The following is a 20,115-nucleotide window of genomic DNA, read 5'->3' as shown; positions in this document are numbered from 1 at the left end:
GGTAAGATGGGGCCCCAAATCTGCTCACGTTTCACTTAAACTCGCACGGAGCAAGTGGGGCTGGCTCCCCCTCTGCCAGAGCTATTTATTGACGTAATTTACTCATTTATTACAAAGCAAACAGACCAAGCTGCTATTTTATTAACTCCTCTGGGGAGTGCTAAAGGGGAAAGATGCTGCTCCAGCACCCAAGTCTCAGCAGTTCAGCCCCCTACAGGGACCTTCTGCCTTTTGTCCTCCTGCTTGTTCCTCTGCAGCAACTGCCTCCTCCCTTCAAACAGCATGATGGCAGCAGCTACGGCAGAGTTGAGGCTGTCCACGCCAGGCACCATGGGGATCACCAGTCTCTTCCCACCCGTGCTGGCTGCCAGGTGAAGCGCACCCAGGCTCAGGCCGTGGGTCTCTCCGCCAACCACTACTGCCGCTGGAGCCTGGATCCAGCTCTCGTGGTAATACCGTGTGGTGAGCTCAGGGGTGCAGCCGCCCGCCGTTCCCTCCCTGTCCTCATGTTCGGGAGGAGCAGCCCCAGGTTTGGATTTTACAGGAGCCTTCAGGTTGCCAGAAGCGGAGCCGGGCCTGCCAGCTCCCTGTGACACGGGCTCTGCCTCGGCCTGAGCGCCCGGGTCTTTGTGGTCAGCCACGCAGACCTGGACGGTGGCAGGGAGGTTGCTGGGGACAGATTCCCAGTCCAGGTTGGCAACGATGGGAATGCGAAAGTGAGCTCCCATGCCTGCACGAAGCACCTTTGGCTCCCACGGATCCACACATCCTGAGACAGAGGGGAGAAAAAGTGACGGTACAGCAGCTCTGACAAACACTCAGTAACTGCTGAGCACTTCAAGCACCTGGCCTATTTCTGATTTGTTAAACTAAGCCTTTTTTCCCCCCAGAGAAAGGCTCTTACCTTTAGTGAGCAGCACTTTTTCGCACCCTGCTCCAGCTGCAGACCTCAGGACCGTGCCCAGGTTTCCTGGATCCCGGATGTTGTCGCAGATGAGGACCATGGGCACCGAGCTGGCGAGCTGGGCAGCGGGGTAGGACATCTTGGCGGGGTCAGGCTTGGAAAAGATCCCTGAGGAGACAAAATGCTGGTGAGCTCCTGGGTAATACGCTCCGAGGAGAGGGCTGCATCTTAGCTGACCCAGGTTTCCCTGAAGATGTGCTAGAGAAAGCCTTAGGAAAAAGGCTGCTTAAAGGAAGTTTGTGAGGAGTTTGTCACTTCACAGTAAGCACCATTTCCCAGTGGAGCGTGAGCACAGTGCTGTTAAAAATGAGCGTTAGCAACCTCCACTGAGTCTATCAGCCAATATCAGCCAAAAAGAAGAGAGCTTTCACATCATGCCACTCGTGACACTGTACCAGCCTGCCTAGGAGCTGCTGGTGCAGGGATTGCCACCATCCCCTCATGAAGCGCAGGATACGTTTCCCTTTGCGTGCTGTGGTGATGGTTCTTAGGGAATCTTACCTATAACCCCCTGTGGCGTTACGAGGTCGGACCAGCTCTTAATCTCCTCAAACTTCACCTTCACCAGGCTGGCTCCCTTCAGCCGCGCCTGAGGCAGCTCCCTCAGGAGCCCTGCGGCGCTGAAGAACAAACTGCAGGGCACGGCCCCGGCCTCCAGCGCGTCCCTGACGAGCCGCAGCCCCTCCAGCAGCACTTTCCCGTGCCGGTCCCGAAAGCTCCGCGACTTGGCGACGGTCACCACTTTTCTGAGGAAGAGAGAGAAAAAAAATCACCACAGGAGCCCGGCGGCGGGGACCCGGCTGCCCGCGGGCTTCGCCTCACCTCAGCCTCCCGTCACCGGGCTCCGCCTTCTCGTACCACAGCCCCGGCCCGGCCGAGCTCCGCTCCACAGCGGGCGGCCCCACGGGGCTCCGCGGCTCCTCAGCCGGCTCCTGAGGCGGCGGCAGGACCCGCACCGGGCTCCGCCTCAGCGCCCGCACCCAGCGCCTCCCGCCGATCCCCATCCCCAGCGCCGCCATCTCGCGGCACCGCCTCCTTCTCGTCAGCTCTGCGCCTGCTGACGGCATCGGGGGGAGTCAGGAGGAGGCGGCAGCGGGGCCATGGGGGCGCGGCGGGCTCTGCACTTCGTCTTCAAAGTGGGCGACCGCCCGCGCACTGCGCGCTTCTACCGCCAGCTGCTGGGCATGAGCGTGAGCGCGGGGCAATGCGGGCGGGAAGGGCCCTGAGGGGAGCGGCCCCTGAGGGGAGGACGGGACCCCGGCACCCCGGGCTCAGCCGCGTTTTCTCCTCGCTTTCTCCTCGTTTTCTCTCCGGTTTGTCTCCTCGCAGCCCTGTTGTCTCCTTCCCGCCTTCACTTGTTTTGGTTTCCTCCCCGCCAGGTTCTGAGGCACGAGGAGTTCGAGGAGGGCTGCAAGGCGAGCTGCAACGGGTGAGTGCCGCGCCCCCCGCGCTGAGGGCTTGTTTCTCGTAAACCCGCTGTCCGTCGTGGCTGGGCATGTGTCAGTGCTTTTTTTGTGTGAGTTTGGGGGGTTTTATAAAATTATTCCCTTGGGATGGGCAGTGCTGCTTTGTGGGTAGGTGTGGAGTTCACACTGGAACACGAATATTGCCATATTACATCCCTCCAGTATAAAACGATCCCTCAAGTTCCCCTCAGAATTATACCCTATTATTTACTGCCTTATAGACACAAGGCTTGAGTGAAAAATCCTCCCTGGCAGCCCCCAGGGCTTCCGTCAGCCCCCTTCCCGTGGCTGACAGCGCTCTCGCAGCCTGTCACTGCTTTCTCTGTGCTCCCATCACGCCAGCTGAGGCACGAGCAGCGTGTGAGGTGTTAGCGGGCAGACCTGGCTCCATCACCCGATCAGGAGCGACAGCCTAAGAACACGACTCCTGAGGGTGGGAAGGTGCCCGCTGCGTGCTGCGGGGTTGCCACGAGCTGCCCCATGAACTCAGCAAAACATCACCTCCTGCTCGCTTAATGAGGGGGGCAGCAGGTTGGCTGTGCCCTTTGTTCTAGAGATGCAGTTCTTTGTTGAAATATCAGTGCTTGCAACTCTTGGTATTTATTTCTCTTATTCACTAAAAATAAATGTGGATGTTCTAGCCCTTATGATGGAAAATGGAGCAAAACAATGGTGGGCTATGGGCCAGAAGACAATCACTTTGTTGCAGAATTGACTTACAACTACGGTATTGGAGAATATCGCCTTGGCAATGACTTTTTGGTAAGTGCTTTTCCTTTATGTTTCCTTTTGTTGTGAAAGAGGGGTGCAGAGTAATGCATTCCACATCTATGGGAGGTGCAAGATAAGAGTAAGTTTATTTTCTAGGAGTGAGATATCTGCTTCTCAGGAGATTGTGCAGTAGAAACTAATCCGTTTTGTTCCTGGTCATTTGTAGAGGCAGGCTACTGAAAGGCAGGACTTCTGCACCATGCACCCCGCCTGCGATGGTCAGATCTCTTTGACCACAAGCACAGGTTGGAGCAACCGTTGTGGCCAATGGTGCCTGGAGAATGAAAGTGATACAGAGAGAGTTTTCCCCACAGATGCACATGGCGGGGAGGCGCAGTGTTAGTGCAGTTGGGCAAGTGGTGGCTCCTTGGCCATTGTTGCTCCAGGGAATTGTGCATGTCTGTTCTGTGCTTGGCAGGGCATAACCCTCGTGTCTAGCCAGGCTGTGAGCAATGCGAAGGAGATGGGGTGGCCCCTCAAGGAAGTCACAGCTGGTGTTTTTGAAACTGAAGCGCCTGGTGGTTACAAGTTCTACTTGGAAGACAAGGAACAGCTAAAGCAAGGTGAGACGTACACACTCGCTCTTCTTTGTGTTCTAAAGAGATATGTGAGTGGGGTATTAGAATTGGATGTGCATTTGTCTCTGGCATTTTATGAAACAAGGATGTATTTGTATTATTTCTCTGTTACTTTTCTTCTCAAGAATGTAAAACCACAAGTTTACAGCTGCAATGTGTTTGTAACTCAGTTATTGCTATCTCACAGATCCTGTGCTGAAGGTAACCTTGGGCGTCTCTGATCTGCGTAAGTCCATTAGCTACTGGTCTGATTTGCTTGGGATGAAAATATATGAGAAGGATGAAGAAAAACAAAGGGCCTTGCTAGGCTATGCGGATAACCAGGTTAGTCCTGGAAAATTTTCCAAGTGTTTAAGAGTCACATGTCATAGGAATCTCTTCTTCTGTGCCAAAAAAAAAAAAAAAAGTCTTAAAGGAAAAAATCTCTAGATAAAACCAACCGTGAACTTAACTGTTTGCACTGAAATTAAAGCATCGGGGCTCATAACTGCATTTTGTAGCTGAAAGCTAGGGTTTGCTCTGAGTAATTCTGACTCATTGGAAAATGAGAAATTGGGAAAATACTTGTATGGGCAATGATGAAATTGTCTGCCACAGTGAAAAGCTGGAGATCCGTGAAAGTTAGGCTTTGTTTTCTTTCAGTGTAAGCTGGAGCTGAAGACTGTTGGAGGAGCAGTGGATCACGGGACAGCGTTTGGGCGGATTGCCTTTTCCTGTGCAAAGGAAGAGGTAGTAATCATGCTTCCCTTACCCTTAGTGTCACCCAGCCAGCTAGTGGGAGATGAAGTTCTAGTATTAGCAAAGTATCTCAGGTGTGCACAAAACAGATACTAAGTTTATGTTTCTGGCAGTGGGAATGCAATTAAGTTGCATTTAACAGGAAACTGTAGATGAGAATAACCTGACCGCGTGTGAGCTTCATCTGAGTGGGGTTGATGTTGTTTGCTTTCTGTTTAAGTTGCCAAACATTGAAGCACTGATGAAAAAGGAGAATCAGAAAATTTTAACACCTCTGGTTAGCTTGGACACACCTGGCAAAGCTACAGTGCAAGTGATTATTTTGGCTGATCCTGTGAGTAGTACTGGAAATAATAATAAACTCAATTCAAATTTCACTGTCCCAATCTTCTAACTTATCTGCTGTCAAATTTGGTTTAGGATGGCCATGAAATCTGTTTTGTGGGAGATGAAGCATTTAGAGATCTGTCCAAGGTGGATCCTAATGGTGACAAACTGTTAAATGATGTAAGTAATAGACAGACATTTATTTTCATCCTGATTTTTGACACCTGTAGAATCTAATTTTCTTTCCATGGAGGCTCCTTTTAGTTCCACCTGGAGTTTTATGAGAAGCAAGTGATATAGTGGTTTAGCTCGGGCTGCTGTCCTGCTAAGGAAAACAAAACAATTTTTAAAGTTCACTTCAGCATTGCAGCTAGAGTTCTCCAGCCTTGCTGCCAGGGCAGCTGGTGGTGGTGTGTCCTGTTGGACTCGCCAGCAGCACTCGTCTGCACGTTGTTACGGAAAATGTGAGTTGTGGCACTAACATCAGTGCAGATGAACGCTCTGCTGAAGGGCTCTGGTGTAGAGCATGAGCTCTGTGTGAAGGTGTCGAAACTCTTCCTGTTTTATTGCTGTATTACCAAATCATCTGTTTTTGCAGCAGCAGAGGCTGTTGGTTTTCAGTGCCCATTTTCATTGCTACTATATGCACAAAATAGCTTCCCCATCAGAATGGCTTTCCCCTGGATTAGAGTTTCTCACAATCAATCCGGTTTTGTAGGTCTGAGTGTGGGCAGCCAGGCGTTTGGCTGACTCAGCTGCAGTTCTGAACATGTTTGTGCTTTTCTTTGTGCAGGCCATGGAAGCAGACAAGAGTGACTCGTGGTTTGCTGCGCAAAAGAAGAAGAAGGCGTCTGCTTAGCTGGAGAAAGAGGCAGGACTGGCTGGTCATTCGTGCCTTGGTTTTTGTCTGAGCAAAATGCCGATCATCTGTGACGTGTTGCATTGCCCCTTCCAGTGGGAGGATGCAGTGATGTCCCATCATTTTTTTTGTTTGTTTTAGGCTTGTATCTCTTGTTGTTGCTCTCTCCTTTCAAGCAAATGTCATGTGCTCCTTCATACATGGGTGAAAATTAAGGAATAGGTTGGGCATGTGGCTTCCAAACAGGAGCCATCAGAACCTTACGTATTTCTAGTGTGATTATACTTGAAAAACAGCTTGCTAGGTTAATTAGAATATCCACTTCTGTAATTAATGAGCTTTAGCTGTCCCGATTTGTGGTTTAGGGCAGGGGCTTTCAGGCAGCCATTGCAAAGACCCTGCTTTGGTGGTGAGGTGCCAGGTGAGGGGAGGGGCTGCTCGTGGACCACTCGAGCACTTTGGCCATCAGAGAGAACGCCTCCCTGAGAGCACAGTCATTGTCTTGTTGAAGCATGCGGCTCTGCTGGTCTGAAACAAACAGCAGCTCCATGCCAAGCTGTTCCCCAGCTTTCAAGGTGAGGTGTTCGCTTGAGAAGCCTGTGGTGGATCTCGCTGTGCTGCACGAGGTTGCTCTGGGCTCCTGTGTATGTCAGCATGAGGAGCATCTCGGGTTCCAGGCGTGTAACCATCAAGTGTGTTCTGCCGGGGCGCCAGCAGGCGGCTCAAAATAAGTATATAATAGTTTTGTAATTAGCTTTGATGTGGAATTATCCTCGGAAATAACAGTCCAAGGGTTATTTCATCAGAATGAAATCGGCTTTTCCTAGTGGAACAAGAATGGGGGGTGCAGGGGGGGATTACCCACACGGTGCGTGTCGGGGGTGCTGCCTGGCTTTTAACTTTTCTTGGAGAAAGCCTTCAGTTTCATGGAAAAAGCAGACAAAATCAACAGCATTAGCAATCACTGAGACACAGTGCCTGTAGCAAATGAGTTTAAAGGGGGGAGGAATGCCCTCGATGTGATTTTGGTATGTTTTTGATGCAGTTGGCTGAACCACAGCCTGATCAGGCTGAGCCTGAACTGTGCAATCGGCCTTTACATGAATAAAAAGTGATTCGTGACGAGGCTGCGCCTCCTGTCCTTCCAGCCCCCCGCCGCGCCCTTTTAGGGCAGCTTTCCCCTAAATTCGGCCTCGACGCCTTAAAGCAACCCAAAATCCCTTTGGGGGGGGGGGGGCGAGCAGCGCCTCCTCCCCGCCGCCAGGAGCCGCTGCGGGCCGGCAGCCGCCGGGGGGGGGGGCGCCTGCTTTGGCTGCCCGCAGCGCCGCCGCCATGGAGCCAGGTGGGAGAGGGGGACACGGGGGGATCCCTGGGGGGGTTGGGGGTACCGGGGGGGCTCGGTTAACCTTGCGCCGCGTGTCTCCGCAGGACCCTGGGGCGTGTGCGAGGAGATGGCCATCCTGCACGGTGCCTTCCTGCTGGCCTCCAGGCTCGTCCAGCCGCGGGCGCTGAGCGAGCTGCGCAAAGGCGAGTGGGCGCTGGTGGGGCCCCCCATCACCGACGCCCTGAAGGAGATCGGTGCCCGCTGCCCTTCCCCACCGCAGGGCAGCCTCTGGAAGAAGGAGGCCGTGGCCGTCGTCTGGGCCAAGGTGCTGCTGCCTGCCCCCCCCGCCGCCTTGCTGGACCAGGAGTGGAGGGAAGATGCGTTTTTCTCGGTGGGCAGGATGATCCCCGACGTGAACCACACCGTCCTGTTCGAGCTGGTCAAAGCCCTCGGTGAGCCCCGGCATTTTGTGCAGCTGCTGCTGGCGCTGCCCCACGCCGTGCGCCGCAACGAGCTGCAGCGCTTGGTGCAGTACGTCGCAAGCGAGACGTCCCCGTCGGACATCAGGTTCTTGCTGGACGTCTGGTGGGAGATGATGAGACACGAGGAGGGGCAGGAAGACAGAACAGTCTCTACGTTCAGCGCCCTCGTGCATCAGCATGGGGGTGAGTCCTCTCCGGATGATGGTCTTCAGCCCCCGAAGAGGTTCAAGGGTGACCCTGGCTCTCTGAGTGGCTCTCCTGCTGCCACCAGCCTGCTAATGGTGCTGGTAGAAGGGCTAAAGGAAACCTACAGGAGCATTGCCCAGCCCCGCATGAAGTGCTGTGCTTTGGCCAACCTGGTGGAGCTGCTGTCGGCGTTCAGCGAGCTGGCAGCAGAGGGCAGCCCCCTCCCTGTCACGGAGTACCTGGAGAAGGTCAGCTCGGTGGTCAGCCTCTGGAGCAGCGACGCTGAAAGCCAGTACCACCACAGGGCGCTGGATGAACAGGTGAAGGAGGCTGAGAGAAGCGTGAGCTTCTCGTCCCTGGCCAAGCTCTCACGTGAGGAACTCTTTGTGGGTTTGGACTTTCTCTGCAGCTTGCTGCATGCCTGGGGAGAGGAGCTGCAGGGCATCCTGAGCAGCTTGGAGGATCCCTGCTATGAGAGCTACCGGCTCCTCGATGCTCTTACTGCCTTTAGGAAGAACCTGGTTTGCTTCTCTGAGAACAGAGGCCTGAGTAAGGATGAGATGCACAAAGCGATCGAGCTGGCACAGACCATTGAGGACTTTCTCAAGGAGATCAGCACCAGCCAGAAGAGCAAGGATTCAGACACCAGCCTTGTGTCTTCAGTTGCCATGACAATCATCGAGCAAAAGCTGCACCGGCACGTGGAGATGTGCTCCGTTTTTGCTTCTGAAGAGGCCTGGGTCTTCTCAAAGGGCTGGGTTGACTGCCTTGTGAAAAACAAGGAGCTCTTCCAGAAGCCAGAGCTAGTTCTGAAATTGCTGCAGACTCTGGTGAACTTTGCCAAGTCCTGCCGAGACCAGGAGGCCCGGGAGATGCAGATGCAAGTAACCAAAGCCATCGTGGAATGTTACAGCGAGCTTTCACTGCCTGACAAAAACCAAGTGATCTCGGGCGTCCTGGCATCTTGGGGGGGGGCAGGTCTGTCCCTGAACTTGCAGGTGGTTGTGGAGGGGTTCCAGGAGGATCTCAATGTGACGTTCAACCAGATCACAAAGAGTGTGTCTGACGAAGGCCTTACCAGGGCTGTGGCTTCTGTGGCCAGGCTCACGCTGCTGTACCCTGAGGCCACCGTGAAGCAGGTTTGTAGTCTTGCCGTTGTCAACCTAGGATCACACCAGTTCCTTGCGCAAATCCTCTGCTCCCTCCCAGCGCTGAGCTTCCTGGAGACACACGGCGATCCAGGCAGGCCACGCAGCCTGGTGGTGCGGTGCCTGAAGGAGGCAGTATGGGAGAAGCTTTCTGCTGCAAGGGAGAAGGAGCAGTTCCTCGAGTTTCTGACCTTTCTCATGCAGCCAAGCTCAGCTGCTCCACTTGTGTCACCTGCAGAGGTGACCAAAGCCTTTGTCCTTCCCTATTTGAAATCAGACTGCGCTCAAACCGAGCTGAGCCTGCAGATCCTCAGTAAAGTTTTGGGGATACCGTCCTATCCCGAGGAGGACTGGATCAAGTCCTGCCACCCATTCCCGCTTCTCCTCAGCCTCTGCAAGCTCCTAGATGGCTACACAAAGTACTGGCATCAGCCCAGGGACCAGCCCTTCCCTTCACTGGAGACCAAAGACCTGGTGCTGAGCACCCTAGGCCAGCTCTGTGAGGCTGTAAGACCAGAAGCTGCTCCCTCCCCGGAGCTGTGGGTCCAGTCGCTGGCGTGGCTTCACAGGAAGGTGGCGTCACTGGACTGGACTGTCGGCCTCCGTCTGAAGAAGTTTTTCGGAGACCACTTTAAGAACGAAGTCCCAGCCACGCTGTTTGAGATCTGCAAGCTCCCCGAAGACGAGTGGACGTCCCAGTCTTTGCCAGCCTATGGGCCGGGCAGCGGGCTCCTGGCGTGGATGGAGTGTTGCTGCGTGTCCACAGCGCTCAGGGAGACGATGCTGACGCTCCTCGTGGTCAACGTGGACAACCCTGAAGAAGTGAATCTCTTCAGCAAAGGCTTCCTGGTGGCCCTCGTCCAGGTCCTCCCTTGGTGCAGCCACAGCGAATGGAAGAGGCTCGTGCACGTGGTCACAAACCTGCTGGAGAGGCAAGTGTTGCACGTGCCCTACACGCTGGAGTACGTGCAGTACATGCCCCTGCTCAACCTCCGGCCGTTTGCCCGCTCCCTGCAGCTCTCCGTGCTCTTCCTGCGGGGCTTCCAGCTCCTCTGCAGCTCCAGCTGTTCCTCCTGGCTGCCGGCAGAGGCCTGGCTCCACGTGGTGCAGCTGTACTGCGGCAGCCTCACGGACCTGCTGAGCTCCATCAAGAACCCCGGGGGGTCGCCCTCGCAGCCCCCCGAGGCCAGGAGCCCGGCGGAGGAGGTGTCCTTTGTCTGCATCCAGATGTTCTGCCACCTCCTGCACGTTGCTGCCATGCTGCCACCAGACAGCGGGTGCGGCGAGCCGCTGGTGGTGGTGGCCTTGGAGATCCTCTCGCAGTACGAGGCGTTCAGCTCCGCCGACAAGTCCCCCAGCAGCGTGCTGCGGAGAGCCAACGAGAGGCACTTCTTGGAGTCCATCACGGACAACGTCGGCGACCAGGAGCTGCGCGGCACCCTCCTGCAGAAGCTCGGCAAGCTGGGAGCGTAGGCAGCCCCTTCGCTCAGGGGTGGCACGAGGAGCTGAGGGCAACAGGGGAGAGCGTCGGCCCTGCCGCAGGGGACCTGCTATGTGGAAAGCTGTAAGATCTGTAATAAACCTCGTCTATTTTTCTCTTTTGAACCTATTTCCCCCCTGCTGTGTTCTCTCCTAACCCAAGCAGCGAAGGGGCCATGCAAAGATGGCTGGGAGCAGCTTTTTTTTTATTTCCCCAGTGTGAATAGCTGTGAACACAACTGCTGCCAGTCCTGCCTCCGACCTCGCAGCATCAGGGAAATCATTTCCCTGCGGCTCCCCTGCCGCCAGCCCTTCTCCTCGTGGCAGGCAGGTTGTTGTGTTTGCTGTACGCTGCCGGAGGGGGGAAAGCGAGTCAGGGAGCGCTCTGCGGGACCTGCAGGTACCTCTGGCACTGGGTGTGGGCTGCCCCAGGGCGGGTGTGGGTACCCTGCTGCCTTGGTGCCTCCCCGCCCAGCAACGAACGGCACGTGGGGAGAGGCAGCCGGTGGCACGATTGAGGAAAGAAGTCTTTATTTACTGGTCTCTTCCGACAGGTGCAATAGTGAACAGGGCAGTGGTGGTGCAGTAGTAAACAGGGCAGTGTTAGTGCAAACTGAGATGCCTCATTGGCCTTTCTGTCTTTACGTAAGGCACGTTATTTGTAATAAAACCAGCAAGATACAAGGATTTGTAGTGGGTAGCAAGCGGATTACAACGTCTCGATAGGTAACGTAACAGTAGTGTTTCTGCAATAACCGACTGCGTGCTGGAAAAGGCCCCCTCGCCTTCCTCCCAGCCTGTGCAGCCATGGCTGGGACGAGAGCCGATACCCAAAGAAATGGTCTCCCAGTTTGGTCCTTTCCAGCCCTCCTTTTTAGCTTTCAGACGGAATGAAAGGCACAGAGCGGCCGCCGGTCTCTCAGCTGCCCTGCAGCAGAGGGAACCCCAGGATGGGGCAGGAGGGATGGACCCTACACCCTGAGCTCAGGCTGCTGCTGGTGTCAGCTGGAGGTGAGCAGGGGCGAGGAGCAACCGTTTTAGGATCCTGGTGTCAACTTCTCCCTCCAGCCCTGCCAGCAGCAGCTGTAGTGAGAAGCCCCTGGGGGGCAAGCGGAGAGCCCGAAGTGACTCTGAGCCCCGCATCAGGGAGGTGCGTGTGGGAGGCTGGGTGCAGCCGTAGCTTAAGGGCAACGTTGGTGACGATTGGGAACGGGCTGTGCAGAACCACGGCTCTGCTCCCTGCTGGAGGCTGTAAACCGGAGCTGGAGGAGTGGCTCTGAGCAGTGACAGGGACAGCACGCGGCTCCCCCCAGTCCCTGCGCTGCTGCGTGGGGCTGGGCGCGCTCCAGCATCGCCTACGCTGCTGCTCTGCGGGGCCCTTCGCGCCGCGCCTCGCTCTGTGCTGGAATCAGTCCCAAAATCGGGAGGATTTGTAACTTTGGGCTGGAGGACGCCAGGCGCAGGAGCAATGTGGGAGGAAATTTCCCCGAGAAAGTCCCCCCAGCTGCGGCCGGCGCTGCCTGGCACGGCGGCGGAGACGGCAAAGCTGCCTCACGCCCGAGCAGCCTCGCGGTACGGATGCTCCTGCTGCTCTGCCCCCGCTCCAGGCCCTGCAGCGCTGGCCGTGGAGGCAGAAGAGCCGGGGGGGGCACAACCCTTCTGCAGCCCCCGCGCTCGGCTGCCTCTGCCGGCCGTCAGCTGCTCTTGTCGGCGGGCGAGCGGCCGTAGAGGCGGGCGGCCTTGCGGCAGATGAGGCCGAACCAGTAGAGCTGCGGGGCGAGGAGGGAGGCGTTGGCGATGTTGCAGTGCAGGGGGATGCGGAAAGGCACCAGGTAGAGGGGGATCCCCGCCTGCCTGGCGTAGGCCGCGTACATGAAGGGGAAGAGGAGAATGCGGCAGAGGAAGAAAGTCACCAGGATGAGGATCCCGTTCACCTTGTGCAGGAGCGTGTGCTGCATCTTGAGCTGGGGAAGGAAGAAGGCGAGCGCAGGTGACGGCCGTGCTCGGAGCATGGAGATGCAGCAGCAGCCGGAGCCGGTTCTGCCCCACGGCCCTACAGGCCAGGAGCTGGGTGTAGGGGAGCGGGGAGAGCCCCAAACGCAGCCCCCTGCACCCCAATGCTGCGGAGGGGAGCAGGGGCCCATCCACCCACTGAGCCCGGCCCTGAGGCAGAGCAGAAGGGCAGCGATCAGCCCCGTCCCCCCCCCTCGTGTACCTGCATGAGGATTTTGCCCAGCGATACGAAAGGAGTGCTCAGCTCTGCCGTGAAGATGCAGCCCACGAAGAAATCCCCCAGCTCTCCCCTGAAGTGCTGCGAACAAAGACAGCGGTGAGGGGCTGCGCTCAGGGCCCCTGAGCGCAGGGGCTGACGGCCCCGCTGGTTTTAGGAGAGTTGGGTTGGATTTAACACCCAGCATCTCCCTGGGCTCAGGGCTCCAGCCAGGTGGGAACCCTCCTCCATGGGGAGCTTTCAGGGCACGAGGAGGACGCTGCCCTGTCTGGGAGCAAGGGGCAGGACGTGGTGACACCCGGCCGTGCTCCAGGGCAGGGACATCTGGGGACAGGAGGGCAGGAGTTGCTGCAGATGGTGACGCAGGGAACGAGGCTCGTTGGGCAAGGGAAGGACCCGCGGTGATGCAACCATCCGCGGTGACACCCAGGGACACCCCCACGGGGCTGCGTGTACGGCAGCCGTGCCCGGCCCTTACCTGGGCGACGGGGGTGAGCACAATGAGGATGAAGAGGTGGTGGGTCACCATGAGACGCTCCCGCAGCAGGAAGCTGCGCACGCTGGCCAGCGAGTGCTTCTCCTCCGCTACCCCCTTCTCCTGGCTCTTGTGCCAGTGGCAGAGGTACATGACGTAGATGTCGTAGGTCATGTACGGGACGAGGACCCAGATGTACTCCACGGCCAGCCAGTGCCTGGGGAGGGAGCAGCACACGGAGGGGTGGTGGTGGAGGTGTGGTGATGCCCCCACGCCTGCTGCTGCAGCGAGGGGGCATCAAGGCAGAGCACGGCACCCCGGGGCCCATCTGCCAGTGTGTAAGGTGGTTGTGTTCCTGCACCCGTGCTACCTGGAGCAAACGGGGAGTGACGGGTGATTCCTGAAGGCAGCAGGTGAGCGGTGCCCTAAAAGCAAGGTGTTTATCCGGGTGGTGCCGTGAGGTTTCTGCTAGGGCCGTGCAATCAGCCCTGCAGCAGGCAGGAAAGCCACAGCCACGAGTGACAGAGAGCCCCAGCTCCCGAGGAACCCGAGGGCTCAGGGACCCATCACCCCTAGGGTCTGGTCTGCAGAAATGTGACCGTTCCCTGCAGTTTTTGGGGGCCCAGCACCCCCTTCCCCAAGGACGCTTCCTCGGCACTGCCCCGCTGGTGGCTCGCCGTGCCAGGCGCCGCAGGGCTGAGCACAAACACAGGGCGATAGCACGGCAGGCAGGTGTGTGCCAGGGCTGCACGGCACCTCCCCGCATCCAGGGCTCGTCTGCCAGCCCTGCAGCACGCAGTGCCCCCCGGGACAGCCGGAGCAAACGCCCGGTGGGAATAAAACACCGAGCCTGGATCCCTCCTGCATGCCCCTCCTGTCGGCTGCCCAGCCCGGGGCAGTGTCTGAACGCAGCTGGAGATTCAGAGTTAACTGGAGGTGCCTGGCCCGGGGTTGGGAGAGTGAAGCGCGAGATGTTTAATATAGGCAATAAATCCCTGAGAGACGTTTGTCTGTTGGGAAATAATTGCACGCAGATGCCTGTTCCCAAAGTATGTCGGAATCCCGGTTGCACAACCCGGCTGCAGTAACCCCTGCTCGGCGCGGGGACCGGGCTCCTCGAAAAGCACCGAGCGGACCTGCAGGGGCAGGGGAAGCGCCGCTGCTCCCAGAAACATAGCTCGGGGCCCGAATAAACCGGCTCTTGCTCTCCTGCTGCCTCAAGAAAAATTCCCTTGTGTGTGTTCCTGCTTCAGCCAGGAAGAAATCCAAAACGCGTGGCTGTCCCGGGGAGGGGGGCGGACGGGCCCTTGTTGGTACAACTCGCCCAGGGCTTCGGAGGGCAATTAGGGTGCCAGCAGCACAATGCTCGTCTGGCTGTGTAAATAAATTGGCAGCTTTTATTGCAGCCCTTGTGCTGCTTCCTGGCTCTCTGTCTTGCTGTCGTTCTCCCAGCCCTTCCCCGCTGAGCGCTGCGCTGCAGTTACCCCAGATACAAGGGAAATCTGGGTCTCTGGCCGCAGAGCCACGGGGCTGGCATTGTTCCCCTGACCACAGGGCGGGTTTGGGAGGGTTGAGCTCCAACTCCCTGGGATCCTGCTGCAGTCAGATGAGATTTCTGTACCCGTGTGCCCGAGGCACTGCAGTGACCCGAGGCCGCTCGCCGCCCTGAACGGCCCTCGATGCTCTGCGGGCACGAGGATGCTCACACAGCCGGGCTCAGTGCGGGTGCTCTCCCCACCACCCTCAGCGCTGATTCACACCCCGAAGAGCCCAAATCTGGCTCGCTGCTCACCCACGGCTGCGTTCTCCGCGCCTCCTCTTCCCGTGCCGCTCTCAGCTCTGCCTCCCAGCCTCTCACCCCGAGTGGCTCTGCTCAGGGCTCCTCACGGGGCGGCTGCCGTGAGCCCCGGACGATCCGGGGCTGCTCCCCGAGCACCACCAGCCGCACTCCCGGGATTTCTGCTCCGGGTTCTGCGGGGCTGCCCCTCTCCGGCCACCCCCGGGCCGGCAATAACGGGGACCCCCCACCCCGGGGACCCCCCCACCCCCGGCACCCCCCCCCTCCCGTTACCTGTCTCGCACCACATCCCCGCAGCTAAGCACCACCGTGAGCCCCGACACCGTCGCCATCGTAGCTTGGACCGTGGACACCACCCTGCAAAAACGGCGGCGAGGGGGGGGGGGCGGCTCAGACACCGACCCGGGGCACCCCCCCCCCGCCACCACCCTCCCGGCCCCCCTCTCTACCTGCCGCTGAGCAGGACGCGGTCGCGGCTGCTCCATGCCGGGGCCGCCCAGCGCAGCGCCCGGGTGCAGAGGGCGAAGAGCCCCGGGAAGAAGGCGGAGGCGAGGCCGAGCGTGCGCCACATGGGGCCCGCGCCGCCGCCGCCGCCACCTCCCGCCACCACCTCCCGCCACCGCCGGGGCGCGCCGCGGAGCCCCGCCCACTTAGGCCACGCCCCCTTTAGGCCACGCCTCCTTTTGACAAACCACGCCCCCCTCCGTTAAGCCCCGCCCTCTGGGTTAAGCCACGCCCCCCTCTCCGAACTCGGTCCTCCTGTTTCCCGGCATGCCGCGCGGCCCGGAAGCGGCTGGTCGCTATGGAGGAGGACGAGCCCGAGCTGGCGGCTGGGCTGGAGGCGGCGCTGGAGCTGGCGCCCGCCGTGCAGGCCGCGATCGAGCAGGTGGGGACGGGGCCGGGCTGAGGGGGCCTGGGGGGGGCTCGGGAGCAGCGCCCGGCGCGTTTTAGAGGCGGCTCCTGGCGCCCCTCCCAGGTTTCTGGGAGCCCCCTAGGCCTTCAGCCCCCCCCTCAGCCCTCCTCAAGCCTCCCCCAGGCCCCCTCAGGCCTCCCGGCGGTTCCCTGGGCCGTGCCGTGCCCCCAGCAGGGGCTGCCCGGGCTGTGCGGGGCTGTGGCAGGGCAAGGAGCGGCTGTGATGCTGCTGTGGGGCAGGTGGCACAGCGGCGCTGCCCTCTTCTTGGCAGCAGTGTGTGTGTGACGGCTCCTGGCAGGGCACTTACTCACCTCATGCCATGCACGCAGCTTTTCTGGCTCCAGCAGGCGGTGGTGGAGCTGGGCAGGTGCCTGTGAAGGCCTCTAGGTGAAAGCTGCTGATGAGGCCTGTTCCTAGGCGGAGTTTCTCTCGTTTAAAGTCTGACACAACCCTGTGAAAGGTGGATAGTGCATGTGCCCGGTTAAAGCAGGGTTTTGTGAGGGCTTTGTGTGCAGGGTGATGTGTGGAGGTGGTGCTGCAGTGTGATGGGGACAGCTGCCGTGCTTGCTTGGCATGGTTTTGACCACAGAGAACAGAGCTGGTGGCTGTATGAATATGGAATAAGTATGGTACCAGAGAAGGGAATGCAGTGTGTTTTAGTCTGTCGGGACAAAAGCACAAAGGCTGCCAGCTGTATTTGCATCATTTGAGCTACTTCTGGAGGCAGATCTGTCTGTACCACTGCCGCTCTCTTCCTCTTCCTGGGGGTAGGAAGAATCACCCGGCTGATTCTATTTCTTTCCCTTGCTTTCATGTGTGAGTGGCAAACCCCAATCTCCAGAGAACTTGTACAACCATTTCTTAATTCATCATGTTTCATGTTACATGGCTATGAAAAACAAATCCTCTGCCTCTCACCGCAGGGCCTCACAAAGCCTGAGTGAAGATAAGGGCAAGGCCTCAGCAGGGGTCATCACTTCCACACAACTGCAAAGCTCAGAATGGTTTGGGATGCATAATTAATGGCTCGTGTGTCTTGGGAATCCCTTGCACAGGGCTGGTTGTGCTCGTGCTGTATGTGGAAGCACGCACGTGTGGTATCTGTGTTTATCCAGGCTGATAGCCCCAGGAATTTTTGTAGGTTGGAGATCTCATTCCTGAGGACTTTGTGCAGGCTTGTTAGAACGTTGCCGTTGAACACAACCTGAAGTGAGTGCTGAAGTGATTAAAAAGTAGCAGATACTGTGTAAATTTACAGAAATTAAAGTTGATGTGTTGTTCATTGTGTTTTTCCCTCCCTCTCCTCAGGTGTTCCCCAGCCAAGATCCCCTGGACAGAGCAGATTTCAACGCTGTGGAGTACATCAACACTCTCTTTCCCACTGAGCAAGTAAGTAGTGCTCACAGTAAATCCCTCTCCCCTGTGCAAGGAGTAACCTGGTAGTAAACGACTGAAGGCGTGTTTAAGCCTGTGAAGCCTTTTCTTCCACACAATAGCGTTGGTAGTAATGCTGTGACAACAATCACTTCTTAAATCCTCATCTAATGAGGTTCGCTCGTTACGCAGCTTCTTTGTACCCAAAGTGCTGGCTGGAGTCAGAGTTCTTTGATGTGTGGACGTAAATTAGCTTTATACACAGAGGTTTGTGTAGCAGCACACCTCATAACTGCTGTGTGTTAATCATTAGTGAATCCTCAAGGGTTTTAACCGCATAAGACAGGTATTGAGTGTGAAATATCACTGAGGAGTCATCCGTGTTTATAACCCATTGTTTCTTTTGAGATGTAGAGAAGGAGGTTGCTGTGGGATCGTTATCCATACTTGGTCTTTCCCAAATCAGCCCCGGGGCAGTTTTGGAGTAAGCTATTGTGAAAAGGTGTTTCTGCAGCTCAAGACTGGGTTGGGAGGCAGCTCCATTGCAGGTTCTGCCGTGTTTAAGCCCCTCTGCCGGGTTGGCTTTTTGGCCTTCAGGTTTCTCTCTTCAGTTTGCTGGTGGTGCTGGCTTGTCCTTTCTCCCTTTTGCTGGTGGAAACCTATTTTTCCCCTGCAAAGCCCCTGCTACAGCTCCAGCAGCAGCCAGGCCTCCTCCAGCCGTGCGCTGGGTGCCTGAGCTCTGCGGGAGGGTCCTGGCCAGGGAAGGTGAGAGCTCTGCACTGCCCACTGGAGGTCACTGTCACCACGGCGTTTCAGGGCCGTTCCTGCTGACTGCAGGCGCCTGGCAGTGCCGAGAATTGCAGGGGACACCCTGCTTGCATGGGGCTGAGGGGGACGTGCAGGGCTGTGCCCTCTCTCTTTTGCTGCTGTTATGTGACCTGAAAAGCCGCTGAGTTGCCCCGTGTCTGTTTCTCCACCTGTAAAACAAAGTCACACTCTTCTTCTTGTGAAGTAAGATGCATGAGAAAGTGCTAATTGCCACAGCTGGTGCGTAGCAAAGTAAAAAGGGAAAACCTACTGACTTTCCTTTGTGTTTTTCATGTTGTAGTCTTTGGCAAACATCGATGAAGTTGTGAACAAAATCAGACTGAAAATAAGGTAAGTGCTTCTCCATTTCATCGCATCTCAGATGGGCGGTAGTCTGGTTGTTACCAAGGCTTCAGAAGTACAGCCTGTGCTGTGGCTAATTAGAGCTTTTAATTTGCTTAAAAGACAGGACAGGATCAACCGGAAGCCTAATAGAGTTGGAAAGAGTCAAAAATGTATCGCTAATTAGAGGTTTGTTTGTTTTTTAAATCCTGCCCCTATTGTGTAATATCTGCCTTTCAGGTTATTTTATGATGGGTCGCAATGGACTAGGAATCAATGAGTACCAAACTTTAGTACAGTTTGAAGGCTGAGAGAACAAACTACCCAGAATATTTGCTTGCTGAGAATTTTTATGAGGTCAAAGTAGCAATTGTAAAAACTCGCATTTTATGTTTTTGTCATTATTTGTACTGTAAATGTAAAATAAAAACTCTGCAGGAGGAAACTTTATGTTTCTGCACAGTCTGGCACTGGCAGCCTGAGAAGATTGAGACAGCACTTTAATATATGAAAAGTGGAAATGAAAACCGACAAGGGAAAACGTGTGATATTGCTTAAGGGAAGAGAAATACAAGGAGCCCCAATTAGATTATGTAAATTTTTTGTTTTTGCAACAGGAGCTTTATATTATGTAAGATATTGCCCCACAGAGAGAGGGAGAAAGAAGTATGAGTTCAGCATTGGTAGCACCAGCTCTTGGATTTTAAATCAGTTTTGTAGCTCTCAGGGTTCCCAGAAATTATTTTGCTCAGGCATATAGAGAATGGATTTGACATTATAAATTCTTTTCTGCAGGAGGTTGGATGACAACATTCGAACTGTAGTGAGGGGACAGACGAACGTGGGACAGGATGGCAGGCAGGTATGTGTATCTCATCTCGAGCAAAGCCAGAGGTTCTCATCTTGTGATGCTAAATTGAGGCTTGGCTCTGGCAGGCAGAAACCTGCTCTCATCGTTAGGGAGGTGTTTCTGCTCTCTTTTACGCTAATGACTTCCCGAGCTGCTTTCTGAACAGCTGTTCTGTCCTGCCTTCTGATCACCCTGCAAAGGGAAGTGAATGAGAAATCAATTATAAAAATCAAAAGCAAAACCAGGAGGCTTGCAGTCATGCCTCTCTAAAGCTAATTATAAACTAACAGGATTAAACAGGTACAAACACATTTGCCATTGAGTAAGAATCAATAAGAGGCTATTTAGCCTCCTAACTAGGCTGTTTGCTGAAGTACCCCGAGTAGCTAGTGACTAAGCTTGATGACTGCCTGCCAGTTCATCCTGTATGTATTATTTGGCCACCAGGTTTTCCATTTGTCTCTTTCTTGACAGATGTGTTTGCTCAGAGTGCAGTATTGAACAGCACGGCCATGGCTGCGGTGTTTGTGAACACTGAGCTTGGTCCCTGTGTTATCTGGCAGTGAGGTATCATTTGGTGCAGCTGTACCTCCTGTGTCTATTGATTCATCTCTTTAATACCGGATTGAGGAAGGGGTTGCTGGGTTGGGAGAATCGTTCCCTCCCCAGCAAGGCTTTTCCAGCAATTCTGCTTCTTGCTGCAGTAGCAGTTGGCGCATATCTGCTCTTTTCTTGTGATAGCACTGCCCCCACTCTCACTTTTTCCACCTTTATTAAGTCTGTTGTGTTGAAAGAATAAGTTCTGGGCAAACTGAACGTGAAACCCCTGCAGGAAGTGGTGAAAAGAACTCTGCGTGGAGAACAGAAAAAGACCGAGATGAAAACATACATCACTGGCTGGCTTCCAACAGGCTGTGTGTGCAGCCTTGTGCTCCAAGGGCTTTAGAGAGGTTACTTCATCAGAGAACACAGAGATCGGGGCTTGAGGTGAAAAACTTTTCATT

The 20,115-nt window shown here is 56.1% G+C and overlaps 5 protein-coding genes across 6 annotated transcripts in view; 3 read left to right on the top strand and 2 right to left on the bottom strand.

Annotated features, from left to right (window-relative positions):
* Window positions 1-118: 118 nt before the first annotated feature.
* MRM3 (mitochondrial rRNA methyltransferase 3) lies at window positions 119-2,031 on the bottom strand. The gene is made up of 4 exons (XM_027472674.3): window positions 1,787-2,031; window positions 1,466-1,710; window positions 905-1,072; window positions 119-769 (listed from the first exon to the last, which is right to left on the bottom strand). Exons 1-4 carry the CDS (start codon window positions 2,029-2,031, stop codon window positions 204-206), a joined length of 1,224 nt encoding a protein of 407 aa, XP_027328475.1. The 3' UTR covers window positions 119-203.
* GLOD4 (glyoxalase domain containing 4) lies at window positions 2,016-6,829 on the top strand. The gene is made up of 9 exons (XM_005011869.4): window positions 2,016-2,154; window positions 2,344-2,393; window positions 3,072-3,192; window positions 3,620-3,764; window positions 3,967-4,103; window positions 4,422-4,508; window positions 4,738-4,851; window positions 4,938-5,024; window positions 5,638-6,829. Exons 1-9 carry the CDS (start codon window positions 2,065-2,067, stop codon window positions 5,701-5,703), a joined length of 897 nt encoding a protein of 298 aa, XP_005011926.2. The 5' UTR covers window positions 2,016-2,064; the 3' UTR covers window positions 5,704-6,829.
* A 72-nt stretch (window positions 6,830-6,901) lies between these two features.
* On the top strand, window positions 6,902-10,684 carry GEMIN4 (gem nuclear organelle associated protein 4). Of its 2 annotated transcripts, XR_005260262.2 has the most exons (3): window positions 6,902-7,045; window positions 7,132-10,407; window positions 10,541-10,684. XR_005260262.2 is itself a non-coding variant. In XM_027472670.3 (2 exons), exons 1-2 carry the CDS (start codon window positions 7,036-7,038, stop codon window positions 10,314-10,316), a joined length of 3,195 nt encoding a protein of 1,064 aa, XP_027328471.3. In that variant the 5' UTR covers window positions 6,902-7,035; the 3' UTR covers window positions 10,317-10,452. The 2 variants fall into 2 exon arrangements, 1 of the variants encoding a protein (XP_027328471.3); XM_027472670.3 differs by lacking the exon at window positions 10,541-10,684 and having other exon boundaries at window positions 7,132-10,452.
* Window positions 10,685-10,836: 152 nt separating this feature from the next.
* On the bottom strand, window positions 10,837-15,476 carry TLCD3A (TLC domain containing 3A). Its single transcript, XM_027472675.3, has 5 exons — window positions 15,275-15,476; window positions 15,099-15,182; window positions 13,031-13,244; window positions 12,538-12,633; window positions 10,837-12,286 (listed from the first exon to the last, which is right to left on the bottom strand). The coding sequence occupies exons 1-5, from the start codon at window positions 15,394-15,396 to the stop codon at window positions 12,017-12,019; spliced, it is 786 nt and encodes a 261-aa protein (XP_027328476.1). The 5' UTR covers window positions 15,397-15,476; the 3' UTR covers window positions 10,837-12,016.
* Window positions 15,477-15,581: 105 nt separating this feature from the next.
* The window catches only part of VPS53 (VPS53 subunit of GARP complex), a 62,317-nt gene continuing 57,783 nt past the window's right edge, over window positions 15,582-20,115 (top strand). Inside the window, 5 exon segments of the mRNA XM_027472510.3 lie at window positions 15,582-15,620; window positions 15,622-15,711; window positions 17,047-17,127; window positions 18,221-18,270; window positions 19,057-19,123. Coding sequence (XP_027328311.2) covers window positions 15,597-15,620; window positions 15,622-15,711; window positions 17,047-17,127; window positions 18,221-18,270; window positions 19,057-19,123 — 312 coding nt within the window. The 5' untranslated portion in view covers window positions 15,582-15,596.

This window comes from Anas platyrhynchos, chromosome 20 (genome assembly GCF_047663525.1).
Source record: "Anas platyrhynchos isolate ZD024472 breed Pekin duck chromosome 20, IASCAAS_PekinDuck_T2T, whole genome shotgun sequence".
Taxonomy (NCBI): domain Eukaryota; kingdom Metazoa; phylum Chordata; class Aves; order Anseriformes; family Anatidae; genus Anas; species Anas platyrhynchos.
Note: the sequence above shows the minus strand (reverse complement) of the source record. Positions and strands in the feature narration are given on the sequence as shown.